Below are 15,000 nucleotides of genomic sequence, written 5' to 3'. Positions count from 1 at the left end.
AGTTTAGTTCCATTTATCTATCCATCCATCAATCCATCCAGGCTAGTTTAGTTCCATCCATCTATCCATCTATCCAGCCTAGTTTAGTTCTATCCATCCATCCATCCATCCAGGCTAGTTTAGTTCCATCTAACCATCCATCCATCCATCCATCCCTCCCTCCATCCTAGATTAGTTCTATCTATCCATATATCCAGACTAGTTTAGTTCCATCTATCCATCTATCCATTCATCCATCCATCCAGGCTAGTTTAGTTCCATCTAACCATCCATCCATCCCTCCCTCCATCCTAGTTTAGTTCTATCTATCCATCTATCCAGAGTAGTTTAGTTCCATCCATCCATCCATCCATCCAGCCTAGTTTAGTTCCATCTATCCAGACTAGTTTAGTTCCATCTATCCATCCATCCATCCAGGCTAGTTTAGTTCTATCCATCCATCCATCCAACCATCCAGGCTAGTTTAGTTTTAATCATCCATCCATCCATCCATCCATCCATCCATCCATCCATCCATGCTTGTTTAGTTTTAGCCACCAATTCATATATCCAGGCTAGCTTAGTTCCATCCATCCATTCATCCATCCATCCATCCATCCATCCATCCATCCATCCATCCATGCTTGTTTAGTTTTAGCCACCAATTCATCCATCCAGGCTAGCTTAGTTCCATCCATCCATCCATCCATCCATCCAGGCTAGTTTAGTTCTATCTGTCCATCCATCCATCCATCCATCCATCCATCCATCCATCCATCCACCTACCTACCTACTTACCTACCTATCTACCTACCTATCTGCCTGCCTATCTATCCCTCTATCTCTCAAGTGTACAAATGTGCGTTACACCCCCGTATGTTTCTGAACTCCTGTGCTTCTTTCTCTCTCACACTGTAAAGCTGGCGCTCAGCCAAACTCTACACGTCTGTATTTCCCTGCCCCTTTCACCTCCTCCAGGTGCGCACACACAGCGCCGGCCGGCTTTCTGATCTTATCTTTGAACGTGGCTTCCAGTTTGAAGCCTTGTTTGCCTTTTTCCCCTCTTTATGTCTTTTGTCTCCGGCTTTACCATCTGCCGTCCCTCCCTGCTGGTACCTTTCTCTTGTCACCTCAATCATCGCTCACTTTTGATCTTGTTGTTCCAGTCAACATGTCTTTTTTCCATGTGTGTGTGTGTGTGTGTGTACCCTGATTTTTATAATGCTGGTGCCTCCCTCTCTAGTAAATCTGTCATTGACCACAGTAAGCAAATCTGTGTAGTTTTTTTTTTTTTAAAGAGAGCTCGGTTTTCAGGTCTAAATATTCCCTCAGTGTTCCCAGGTGCACAGGTATTCTGTTCCTGCAAACCCCCAGGCTTTTAGGCTTTCTTCATAATGTGCCATTTACTGGGAATGTTTGCACTTTATCACACATCAGAGAGAGCTCTGAATTTAGCCAAATCCTTGGATGAACATCGTGCTGAATTAAAAGAAGAAGAAAGACAGACTGGCACAAGCAAGAGCTCTTAAAGGACAAAGACAAGCTGCTGTAAATGATAAGAGAATAAACGTTTTGTTCCCGCTCGGCTCTCTTTAAACATGATGCTGAAAAGCTCGATTTCTTCAACTTATCTTTACAAAATGTCATGTTTGTTTACATGCAGTTCAACTTGAGTTTGACTTGAACAGTAATGGCTCTCTTATCTGCTCTCACAAAATCAAAGTTTTAATGGCTACTATTTATTCAGCATAGCTCAAATTGATGAAAAGTAATGCTGTCAAAGATTGTCAATTGCGATTAATCCCATCCAAAACAAATGCGTGTATTTGCATTATCGAAGTCAGAATTATTAGCCCTCCTGTATATTTTTTACCCAATTTCTGTTTAATGGAAAGCTTTTTCAACACATTTGTAATCATAATAGTTTTAATAACTCATCTCTAATAACTGATTTATTTTATCTTTACCATGATGGCAGCACATAATATTTGACTAGATATGTTTACAGATACTAGTATTTAGCTTAAAGTGACATTTAAAGGCTTAACTAGGTTAAAACCGGCAGCTAGCTCTCTTCAACTCTCACATGGTAGCCCACTTGAGTTAAGCAGGGCTGTGCCTATTCAGTACCTGGATGGGAGACCACATAGGAAAGCTAGGTTGCTGCCGGAAGTGCTGTTAATAAGGTCCCGTTTACACTAATGGTTTTATTTTGAAAACGCATACGCTATGCTACGGTTACGCCATTCGTCCACACTACGCCAGAGTTTTCAAGCACAAAAAACGAAGCACTTTAGAAACGCTGGAGAGGCCGTTTTCATTCTGAAGCGCTGCTGCTCCGTCTCCGTGTGGATGGGAGAAAACGGAGGCGGGGCTACGGAGATTCGCTACCTGATTGGGGCTTTTGTGTCATTGCATATCCTTCTCTTATTCGTCAAGCCCCTATCACACGACTATAACACATGGCTTTAACGCTACCGTAAGACAGCAGACCAGCCTTCATTGTATACAACAACATGGACACAGAAATGGGAGTGTTGTTTGCACTATTGTCTGTTTTAGGCGCCATTGTGCAGTTATTCATTTGTTACGTTTAGCAACAACTCGACCTCGTCGTCTGTCCACAAAAATACTTCACTTGCTTTCTTTGCCATCGCGTTCATTGTTCAACCGGCGTTTGTTGACTAACAATAACCAAATGCCGAGCGGGACACATGCTTCCTGTATATACTAGAACACGCATGCCCAGAGTGCGCGAATGGACACGTGATATACATTACGCTTTTGGTGGCGTAGTGTGGACGGAGATACGCGGATCGTTTTTGATCTAAAACACCGTTTTAAAACTAAAACGCACTGGTGTAAACAGGACCTAAGTCTGTGTGGCTACTCATGCCTCAGTATAGTGATGGGACTCTACTGTTCAGTGAGCGCCGTCTTTTGGATGAGGCGTTAAACTGAGGTCCTGACTCTCTGTAGTCATTAATAATCCCAGGATGTCCTTCAAAAAGGATGTGGTGTGCTGTCTGAAGCAATATGGCTGCTAGCTAAAATAAATCAAATAAGACTTTCTCCAGAAGAAAAAATATTATAGGAAATACATGTGAAAAATTCTTTGCTCTGTTAAACATCATTTGGGAAATATCGGAAAAATTCACAGGAGGGCGACTTCATTCTGACTTCAACCAAAGAGCATAGACCTTATTAGGAATTTGGGAGATTGGGAGATCAAGCTTATTGGGAATTTCACAAGAAAAACAATGGTGTGCTTGGTTTTAACGTAACTTTGAGTTATTTACAAGTTTCTGACCACTTATAAATTGTGTTCAATGTGCTGCCCATTGTGTTGGATGGTCAATGCGACCCTCTTCTCCCACTCTTCACACACTGATAGCAACACCGCAGGAGAAATGCCAGCACAAGCTTCCAGTATCCGTAGTTTCAGGTGCTGCACATCTTGTAGCTTCACACCATAGACAACTGCCTTCAGATGACCCCAAAGATAAAAGTGGGGTGAGATAGGGAGACCTTGGGCCTGGCCCACGACGACCAATTTAGTTTTCAGGAAACTGTTCATCTAGGAATGCTCGGACCTGACACCCATAATGTGGTGGTGCACCATCTTGCTGGAAAAACTCAGGGAACGGGCCAGCTTCAGTGCATAAAGAGGGAAACACATAATCATGGAGCAATGTCAAATATCCAGTGGCCTTGAGGTTTCCATTGATGAAGAATTGCCCCACTATCTTTGTTGTCTATGGTGTGAAGATACAAGATGTGCAGCGTCTGAAACTACAGATACTGGAAGCCTGTGCTGGCATTTCTCCTGCAGTGTTGCTATCAGTGTGTGAAGAGTGGAAGAAGAGGGCTGCATTGACAATCCAACATAATGAGCAGCACATTGAACACATTTTAAAAGTGGTCAGAAACTTGTGAATAACTCATGAAAGAATAAAGTTACAGTAAAACCAAGCATAAGGCAGAATTGCAGGGCTGTTGCTGGGCGCTGCTGTAGCATTGGCTCTTTGCTTCATCTGTGTATAAACAACAATACTCATCCTAAAAAAACATGCCCCAATGAACCACCCTATAAAGTGCCATTTATGTTTAACATTTAAAATATTTTAAAGCTCTACCTTGGCTAATGACAGCCTTTCTGTTCTTCCCATCCAGATCAGCTCTTTCGATGACGTGGTGTTTGGCGTCCACCCAGTACATCCGGTGGCTGGCGTAGTCAATAGTAAGTCCGTTGGGCCAAAAGAGGTGCGTGTCTGCGATTATCTTGCGATTCGAGCCGTCCATGTTGGCATATTCAATGCGTGGCATATTTCCCCAGTCAGTCCAGTAAATCTTCCTATAGAAAGAGAGCAAGGAGAAGTCTTAAACATATACTAGGTGTATCTTTAAGTCTTCTCTTTAGGCATTATTCTTTCTCTAGTGTACGTTGCAGTTTGTTTTTTTCAAATGTTAAAGCTCAGCAGAGTTTAAAAGAACATGTAAACAGAGTTATAGTCTCCTAAAAGTGCATATAACTGGAGTTATAGTCTCCTAAAGTGATTCTGAACGGCTTGAAAATAGTCATCAGTAATTCTAGATTTACTTCCTGGACAAACCTACATAGGTTTGCAACAAATTTGCATAATGTACAGTCTTCTCTGGCTGCGAACATCATCTACTCTGGAGGCTTTTATACACTTTTAAAAATTTTATTTATCTGACCAATCACAACAGAGTTGAATAGAGTCTTCTGACTAATCAGAACAGAGTTGAAGAGTCTTTTGATTAATCAGATTAAAGTAGGTTCATCTGACTATTTAGATCACACTAGGGGCATCTGACCAATCATCATCTATCTGATTAGAGCATGGTATAAAAAGGGTCACCTGACCAATCAGAGCACAAATACAGTCAGCTGACCAATCAGAACAGAGTTGAAGAGTCATTTGACCAATCAGATTAGAGTAGGTTCATTGAATAATCAGATCCCACTTGGGGCATCTGACCAATCATCATCTATCCGATTAGGGCAGGGTATAAAAAGGGTCACCTGACCAATCAGAGCACAAATACAGTCAGCTGACCAATCAGAACAGAGTTGAAGAGTCATTTGACCAATCAGATTAGAGTAGGTTCATCTGAATAATCAGATCACACTTGGGGCATCTGACCAATCATCATCTATCCGATTAGAGCAGGGTATAAAAAGGGTCACCTGACCAATCAGAGCACAAATACAGTCAGCTGACCAGTCAGAGCAGAGATGAAGAGTCATTTGACCAATAAGGTTAGAGTAAGCGTATCAGACCAATCAGATTAGTAGAGCAGGTGTATCCAACCAATAAGAGCAAACTAGAATATAATCATCCTGCCAAGGAAATTAGAGTAGGTGCATCTGACCAATCAGAGTAGAAATGAATAGGCTCATTAAACAATCAGAGCAGTTAAAGAGTCATTCGACCAATCAGGTTAGACTAGTTTATCTAACCAATCAGAGCAGAGTTGAAGAGTCATTTTAACAATCAGATCTAAGTAAGGCATCTGACCAATTATTATCGGTCCAATTAAAGTAGGGTATAAGTGCAGGGGGTGGGGGGTGGGGGGTGGGGGGTGGTGGGTGGGGGGGTTGTTGGGGGAAGTAATTTGACCAATCAGATCAAAGTAGAACAGGTTTTAGAAATTAATAAGAGCACAAAAGAATAGAGTCAGTTTACCAATCAGATTAGTGTTAGGTACATCTGACCAATCAGAGCACAGTAGAATAGACTCATTTGACAAATCAGATCAGAGTAGAGTGGGTTTATCCAACCAATCAGAGCAAAATAGAGTCATCTGAACCATAAGAACAGATAATGTTGATCTAACTAATCAAAGCAGAGTAATATTGAGACATCTGACCAATCAGAGCAAAGTAAAGCAGGGTAATCAAACCAATGAGAGCAAAGTAGAATAGAGAAATCAGAGCACAGAAGGATAATGGCATCTGTCCAATCAGAGCACGGTATAAAAGGATCACCTGGCCAACCTGATCAGAGCATGGTCATATGACTAATCAGAGCACAGTAGAATAAAGTAATTGACCAATCAGAGCAGAGTATGGTCTCTTAAAGAGATGGAGTTTAGAAACTGGATCCTGAAACAAACCAGTCCAGTTTCAGTCACTGAGAGGAGATCTGATGCTGCAGTGTGTATTATTATTATTATTGTGTATTATGGGAACAGCAATGTGTTTCTGACCTTGAATACATGGAAACCTACTGTAGGAGACTCTAAACAACTACAAACCTCTAAAACATGACATTTAATGCAATCATTTGAAATTGGAGCCAAAATAAAAACAAATAAATCCCTTTCTGATCCTGACACACAGTGAATCCACATCTTTCTCAACTCTACAAATGGCCAAATCTGAACAAGCGTTTATTTCCCTCAGTAAACTTCCTAAAACATGGCTGACCTTTCTGATTTTTTAGTAATGACAGAAACCATTTTAATAAGACCCGTATTTAAACCCTTACTGACTTCTGCATTTTCCTCATGCATTTACCCATGCTTTACATCCAGTATTACAGTGTAACTCCCTCCACTTTTGCTACTGTTCACATGCAGCACAGCACAACACATGTGCGAGAATCAGCCGCTCGCCACACAAGCTGAATCTTGCTGGAAACTCAGAGCTCAAGCGGATTTGATAAAAGCCTTTGTCCTTCATGACAAAGAGCCACGATGAGCGTCGGCTGCAACTCGAGCCTTGTGACAATCTCTGGATAACCGTTTCGCACAGCCTTTGTGATTAGAAGCAAATTGAGTTACAAAGTTTAGCCAGAAGTCACCAGAATGCTTTCATGCTCCGCTTACCACTGCTTATTACCACAGAACAACAACAACAACAACAACAGGAGAGGATTATGATCCCCATGCAAAACACAAATCTAATGCTGTCAAAAGATTCATTGCATTGAAAATAAAAGTTTGTATTTAGATAACGTGCGTACTGACTGGATAAAAACATTGTCTATATACAGTACACTCACCGGCCACTTTATTAGGTACACCTTACTAGTACCAGGTAGTATACTATGCATACTGTAACTTTCAGAGAGTAAATCAATAGTTTGTGTATATTTACTGAGCATAGCTTGTGCTGAATATCCTCCAGAATACTGTAAAATGCGAGTAATATATTTACCCTTCAATGGGGTGCAGAGCGATGGCCCGCGGTTTCTCCATCCTCTGCCAGAGCAGCACTTTGCGGTGTGTGCCGTCCAGATTAGACACTTCAATACGAGACGTTCCTGAGTCGGTCCAGTAGAGCTTATTATGAATCCAGTCTATGGCCAGACCACCTTAAAACCAACAATAAAAGTTATTAATCTGCATGCAACTGCTATTCAAGCGTAATGCACATATATATTTAATAATGTACTGTATATACTGTACTTTGTAATAATAATGTAATGTAGTATCAATGAAGATAATAATAATAAAATATTCGAGAATAATAAAATAAAGCAAGCAATAAAAGTGATGCTATATTTTGTATATTTACACTGCTATAACTATACTGTGAAGAGGATGTGTACCTGGGCTTTCGAGACCAGTGGACACCACCTCCTCTACATTGCTGCCGTTCAGACTGGCTCTCATGATACGGTCCAGCGTCACGTCAGACCAGAACACCAGCTCCTGACTGTGATGAAAGTCCAACGCAATGGCGTTTTCCAGATTACTGAGTAGCAGCGTGTATTCGGAGCGGTGCGGAAGAACCTGCCGGATGTCAATCCGATTGGCAAACAGCAATACAGGTTCCGGACCTGCAAAAACAGAAAACTATTCAATCTTGCACACTAAATAGGGCTACACGACATAAAAAAACGGTCCACTTTACATTAAGTGTCCTTAACTAACATGTACTAACATCAAAGTATAAATACAATCTAATTACTGTGTTCATAATGTATTGCCGAGCACTTGTGGGTGGAATACGGGACGGGTTAAGGACAGATTTGGTGGGATGGGTTCAGGGCCGGAGCAAGCTGAACTGCCGCTCTAGGCAGAGGACGATCACGCCGCCCTCAACCCCAACGTGAAAACGAAAGTGACTGGTTATGAAAATGAAGTGAGTTGTCGCGGACCTCTATTCCAGCGCACTATGCGCGGATATAACTGAAGACCTGCGGGTGCTGAGGGAGGGAGGGAGGGAGGGGGGTGTCGCGGACACTGCACTCTCTATTCTGCCGCCCTATGCGCGGATATAACTGAGGACGCTCGGGTGCTGATGGAGGTGTCGCTGACGCCGCCCTCTCTATTCTGTCGTCTATGCGCAAATATATCTGAGGACGCGGGTGGTAACGGAGGTGTCGCGGATGCCGCCCACTCTATACTGCCTCCCTAGGCGGCCGCCTAGGTTGCCTCTATGGACGCGCCGGCCCTGGATGGGTTGGTTTAAGGGTGGGTTAAAGGGCTTTCACACCTACACTTTTGTTTCGGAACGTGTCCAGTTAGCGCGGTTCGTTTGGCATATGTGAACAGGGCAATCGCGCTCTGTTCCGCGCCAATGTAATCGCTCCGAGATCGCTTGAATGAGGTGGTCTCGGCTCGATTGAAACGCACCCTGGAGCGGTTCGATTGCAGTGAGAAAGCGATCCGATCTCAGCGCGATTATATCATAGTGTTTTATGGATATGTAATAGGCATACGGCTATATGAAGAGAGAATTGTGAGTAGGGCGGGAAGTTTCGCGAGTCTCCGGATGCCCGCAAACGAGTGATGATCTTCCGGTAATCTCGCGTCTCCCTCCCGGTCCTCAAATAGGCATCGTCGCACACCCTTCTCACCTCTCCCCACCGCGTCTCTCCTCAGACACGTCGCGCGTGCGCGCAGCTTTTCAATCACCACCAAACCACCACCTCTCCTGACAGCTGAGCGGGACGCTGCAAAATAAACCCTGACACTCTGACCAATGTGAGGAGAGTTTACTCGCACGTGACTTGTTTTAGCTCTTTTGGTCCGATTAGAAACTTTGCAGTGTGAAAGCGAACCGCTCCAAGAGCAAAGAGCAACAATGTAACAATTGTAATCTCTGTTTCAGAACAACTGAATCGATTCACAGGTGTGAAAGCACCCTAAGTGTAAGGGACAGTCAACAGAGTAATAAAATAATAATAATAATAATAAATTACAAATGTAATTACATGCAGGTATTTAATTAAGCATAAGTACAATGTAAAAATTATTATTTTCCCTGTAAGTACATATTAGTTAAGTCCACTTAATAGAAAATGGGAGCAAAAATCTAACATTACGATATTGTAATATCTTATATTAGTATATTAATATAGTGATATATATTGTGATATGAATATAATTTCACCAGATGACTTGAACAGCTTTATTTGTAAACAGTTCGTTAATATAGGTTGATTGAGATTGTTTTGTAGTGGAGAGAATCATGCAAAAAATAAAAAAAATAAATAAATAAACAAACTAACATCATAAATAAATACAATAGAGCAAAGATAAAAATTAAATAAACAGTCCTTTAGGGTTTTCTTTTAAACAGTGTCTTTGATACAGCTTGGGTTGATCTCTTGCAATTTTACTTTCTTGTCTAAGTCAAGTTACCCTTTAACCCTTTAGTTAAGTTAAATAAATCTTTAGTTATGTGCATTTACGTTCATGTAAATAATAAAGCAATAAATGTATGTTATTACACCACATGAAATGTGTATTTTATGAAACATCGTTCATCCTAAAATTGACCAAAAATCAAAGCTAAATATCTGAACAAACTATTAATTCCAAGTTTGAAGTTGATATCTCCAAAAATGAGCTTTCAGTAGGATTTAGTTTGGCTGCAATACCAAACATGACCACCAGGCTGACATTCAGTTTACATTGACGAACATACAAAATGTTTTGAGGAACACAAACTGTATTTGATGTGCTTCTGAAAATATTTGTAATGTAGACATACAATTCTAAAGCAGTATAGGACGTTTGGTGGTATTTGATTTAAACAAACTACACAAAGCAAAGATAAAAACAAAACAAACAGTCCTTTAGAGCTTTCTTTCGAACAGTGTCTTTCATATATGCTTGGGTTGATCTCTTGCAATTTTATTTTCATGTTTGAGTCAAGTAACCCTTTAACCCTTCAGTTAAGTTAAATAAAACTATAGTAATTTGACTTTGTTTATGAAAGATAGAAATGTATATATTAATACAACACACCAAATTTGTATTTTTACAAAACACATTTCTTCATAAAAGTGATCAAAATTCAAAGCTAAATATCTGAACAAATCAGATTCCAAATTTGAAGTTGATATCTCCAAAAATCAGCTTTCAGTAGGATTTAGTTTGGCCGCAGTACCAGACATGACCACCAGGCAATCAGTTTACATTGATGACCATGCAAAGGTGTCCCCCATATACTTTTGACAATATTTAACAAAGTAGACATGCAATTCTAAAGCAGTATGGGAAGTTTAGGTGGCATTTGAGTCGAGCCTAAATCTTTTATTTGATATATTTTTCTGCAAAACATTTTTTTTACATGTGGATTGCTGTAGCAAAGTAATGCTTTGACTCTGATGAGTATCGTTTCGCTAATTAATAAATAATCATGGAGGTGGTTTGATTTAAACAAACAATAGAGCACAGATAAAAGCAAAATAAGCAGTGCTTCATGTTTTCTGGGGAAGTCTAATAGCATTGATGTATATAAATTGAATATTCAACAGTAAAATAACATGGTATAGTCTTGGTTATATAAATAATACACTAAAATATTCTTAAATGTTTAAATCTTTGTTAAAAACTGTAAAACAAATGTGTCTCTGTATGCTTTAAACTCTTCTGAAATGCTCACACACCTTAAAAACCTACGCAAATAATAAACATTCACTCTATTATGAATAAAATCTGTTGTTTAAAATGTTTTCTGAACTGGTGCTCCTGGTAAACCATAACCCTAACATATAAACTCACATGTGCCTATTGTTGATGCGCATATTACAGTATCGATGCTGAAATCATACATTGCACAGCCCTAATGCTAAACATCCATATTGGACTTTTATAACAGAGATGAAGCCTCACCCAAAGCCTTGCAGCTGCGTTTATCAGGCCGAAGCTCATAACCTTGAACGCACCAGCACTGAAATCCTCCTTCGATGTTCGTACAGCCTTGACTACAGTAGCCGTCATCTGCACACTCGTCCACATCTGCACTCACACACAGAAAACACAAACACACACACACTCAAATAACAACCACTGAACAACATGAGCACGGCTATTACACGGCTGTCTAGAATACTCGATTCTGATTGGTCACAATATTCCAATGCATGTTATTTACATATAACAACTCTATTATACAGATATACTCTCTATACGCTTGGGTTGATCTCTTGCAACTGATCGCTTGCAATTTTAATTTTAATTTTTAGTGCCCTTTGTTGCCCCTAACTGTTGCCTCCGAGTTTTGAACATACCATAGACATGAAAACGACATGTTCAACTTGAATGGTAGCCAATCTTCAGCGCTTTGGTGCACAGATTTAAGCTTGGTCTCATTTTAAAGAAGACAGAGGTCAGATCATAGCTAAAGTGAAAAAAAAATCTAAAAGTTAATAATAAAACAATAGTTAGCTATAAAAATAATAAAGCAATAAATGTACATGTTAATACAATACAATAAATACAATATAATAAAATATGTTTTAAAAAACATCCTGTTTTACCCTGAAACTGACAAAGCTTAATATCTAAATGTTATATTCCAAATTTGAAGTTGATATCTCAAAAAATGAGCTTTCAGTAGGATTTAGTTTGGCCGCAGTACCAAGCATGACCACCTTCAGTTTACAACGATGACCATACAATGGCGTCCACTATGTTTTAAGGAATACTAACCGTGTTTTGCATACTTTTAGCAATATTTCTAAAGTAGAAATCAAATTAAAGTTGTATGAGAAGTTTTGGTGGTATTTGATTCGAATTTAGCCTCTAAAAACACACCAAAAACAAAATTCACATGTGGATTGCTGTAGCAAAGTAATGCCCATTACTTTGCATCGCTCGTTTTGCTAATGAATACACGACTGTTGCTCAGTCATTCATTCATTTTCATACGGCTTAGTCCTTTATTTATCAGGGGTCGCCACAGCGGAATGAACCATCAACTACTCCAACATATGTTTTACCTATACACTCTCACATTCACACAGGGGTGTAAATCCCGGGGGGAAGGGGGGGGGGTGGGGACATGTCAAAAAAATTATTATAAAAAAAAACTCTGAATTGTGAAAAATATATGTATATATACCTAAAATAATTGTCTAAGTAGAAAGAAAACCGCATTTATCATTTAAAATGCATCTAGAAACAGTTGAGTTCCCCCTCCCCTTCCTCAGAGTGGTTCGGTCCACTGTGTGCTTTTTCCCCTCATCTCACCTACTCACACACACGCATACGTCAGAAGTGTGGCTGCGGCTGCGCAAGTAGGGGGTTTTATCCACCTTAAAGCGATTCTCTTCAATGTAGTTAATACAGTCTCGTTCATGAATTAGTTGCGGCAAAAATGCTGATTACAGATGCAATTGTCCATGAGTCTGCTGTATTAGTGAATAAAATTACTTGTCTAGTTAACGTTAGCTTGTTGCTAACGCTAAAGCCGTTTCCCATGCATTGTTTAATTTGTGACGACTTGGCAAAAATGTTAACTTAACATTAACGACCACAATTAGCATATTGTTCAGTTGTGTATTTGCTAAATGAGCACTGAGCACACTAAACCCACTGTATTTTTGTATAATCAGTTTCTATCCTGTTTTAAGTGACTCAATTAATTTGAAATTAAAATGTTAACCTTTTTTAATTCTTAGTTTTTATTGTTGTGATTATTTTTATGATAGTTTTGCAATCTTTATGTAAAGCACTTTGAATTACCACTGTGTATAAAATGTGCTACAGTATAAATAAATCAAAATTTGCTTTGTCGCTGAACCTGAGAAAAACTTTTAAAATAATCATAATGACATAGTCTCCATGCTATAATAATAATAATGAAAGCATTTTTAACTGCGGGGACATAACTTTATTAGTACAATTTGGCTTTATTATTTGTGTCCCCTTCAAAAAAATGCTGGAAAGAAATTTTATATTTATGTCCCCCCCTACTGTTAAATCAGATTTACGCCCATGCATTCACACACGTACGCACACACACACACACACACACACACAACGGCAAATTTAGTTCATCCTATTCCCCTGTGGTGGAAACCGGAGCACCCGGAGAAAATACACACCAACACAGGGAGAAAATGCAAACTCCACATGGTACTAATGCTCAGTTATACCTATCAAAAATCCATTTATGGATATAGAAAGATATGGAAACTAGACATTCTAAGCTTTCAAATGAAATGTAGTTTGTCATTAATGCTTTATGTTTAGACTACAATATTATGGTTTAAAACTGTACCAGTGCCTCAGGTTGTATGGTGACAGCAAATGTGTTTTAATCAATTACTCTTCCTGCATAACAAAACACAGTGGTATAATATGTATTCAGAAGTCTTAGAGCTTTCCAACGATATATAGTTTGTCATGATTCGATTAGGATTTAAACGCTAAATGAAATGAAAACACATAAGCATCCTGGTGGTGGTGACAATTAAGAAGCGAAAGAGTTGTGCTAGTTTCTCTCCTCATTTATTGAGTGTCCTCTGCTGTGTTTTCTCACCTCTGCAGGTCTTGCCGTCCGCTGTTAAAGTGTATCCGGTGTGGCAAGTGCACTGCACCAGACCCCGGGACATCTGGCACTTCTGCGAGCAGCCGCCGTTATTCACATTACAGTTCTCGTCACTTGATTTGGAGCCTGTAAAACACACAACTCAATCAATTTCGAGGAACCACCACCTTTAATATTATGTAACATACTATGAGGCTGTTGAGTGCTTGATTCTGATTGGCTGATGAGCATTCTACGGCATGCAGTTATATTCATATAAACCCACAGTTTAGTGCTGGGCAAAAGTTCATCACAATATATCACTTCCAAAATTAAAGTATGTTTTGATATAATGTGTGTATGTGTGTGTGTATGTGTGTTATATACAGGGTGGGCTATTTATATGGATACACCCTAATAAAATGGGAATGGTAGGTGATATTAACGTTTTGTTTGTGGCACATTAGTATATGTGAGGGGGCAAACTTTTCAAGATGGGTGGTGACCATGGTGGCCATTTTGAAGTCGGCCATCTTGGATCCAACTTTAGTTTTTTTCAATAGGAAGAGGGTCATGTGACACATCAAACTTATTGGGAATTTCACAAGAAAAACAATGGTGTGCTTGGTTTTACTCTAACTTTATTCTTTTATGAGTTATTTACAAGTTTCTGACCAATTATAAAATGTGTTTAATGTGCTGCCCATTGTGTTGGATTGTCAATGCAGCACTCTTCACACACTGATAGCAACAGCGCAGGAGAAATGCCAGCACAGGCTTCCTGTATCCGTAGTTTCAGGTGCTGCACATCTCGTAGCTTCACTAGAACTCCGTTTACTAGAACTTCTATGTTAAGCTGCGTTGATTTAATCTACATTGTTAAAGCGCTATAGAAATAAAAATGAATTGAACTGAATCAATTACTACTTGCTCATATTTCAGATGCAAAAGTGTGTTGCAGACTCACGGCAGTCCTGGTGTGGATGTTCATCTGTTCCATCTTCACAGTCTTTGACGTCATTACAGACCTTTCGCTGTCCAATACAGCGGCCATTCCCACACAGGAACTGATCGGGCGCACATGGAGGAGTTTCTGATGAAACATTCAAATAAATAATTTATAATAAATGAATTAAAACAGACTGTTTTAGAATGCAAAATGATGCTGAAACGTTAATGAAAGCGTCAGGTTCTAATTTTTCATAACCAGAGGTGGGTAGTAACGAATTACATTTACTTCATGACATTTACTTGAGTAAAATTGTAAAAATTGTTAGAGA

At 39.6% G+C, this 15,000-nt stretch overlaps 1 protein-coding gene across 7 annotated transcripts in view; it reads right to left on the bottom strand.

Moving 5' to 3' along the window:
* The window catches only part of lrp4 (low density lipoprotein receptor-related protein 4), a 145,837-nt gene that overhangs the window by 46,385 nt on the left and 84,452 nt on the right, over positions 1-15,000 (bottom strand). For all 7 annotated transcript variants that reach the window (XR_015496536.1, XM_087262279.1, XM_087262280.1 and 4 more), the window contains exons 9-14: positions 14,688-14,813; positions 13,733-13,867; positions 11,080-11,205; positions 7,560-7,790; positions 7,166-7,322; positions 4,116-4,333 (exon numbers count right to left, since the gene is read on the bottom strand). Coding sequence is in view for 4 of the 7 variants with exons in the window: in XM_087262279.1 (XP_087118405.1) it covers positions 4,116-4,333; positions 7,166-7,322; positions 7,560-7,790; positions 11,080-11,205; positions 13,733-13,867; positions 14,688-14,813 (993 nt within the window). In the remaining 3 variants the exon portion in view is untranslated. The remainder of the gene's footprint in view (positions 1-4,115; positions 4,334-7,165; positions 7,323-7,559; positions 7,791-11,079; positions 11,206-13,732; positions 13,868-14,687; positions 14,814-15,000) is intronic.

The sequence above is a fragment of the Danio rerio genome, chromosome 7 (assembly GCF_052040795.2).
Source record: "Danio rerio strain M-AB ecotype USA chromosome 7, GRCz13ab, whole genome shotgun sequence".
In the NCBI taxonomy this organism is placed as follows: Eukaryota; Metazoa; Chordata; class Actinopteri; order Cypriniformes; family Danionidae; genus Danio; species Danio rerio.
Note: the sequence above shows the minus strand (reverse complement) of the source record. Positions and strands in the feature narration are given on the sequence as shown.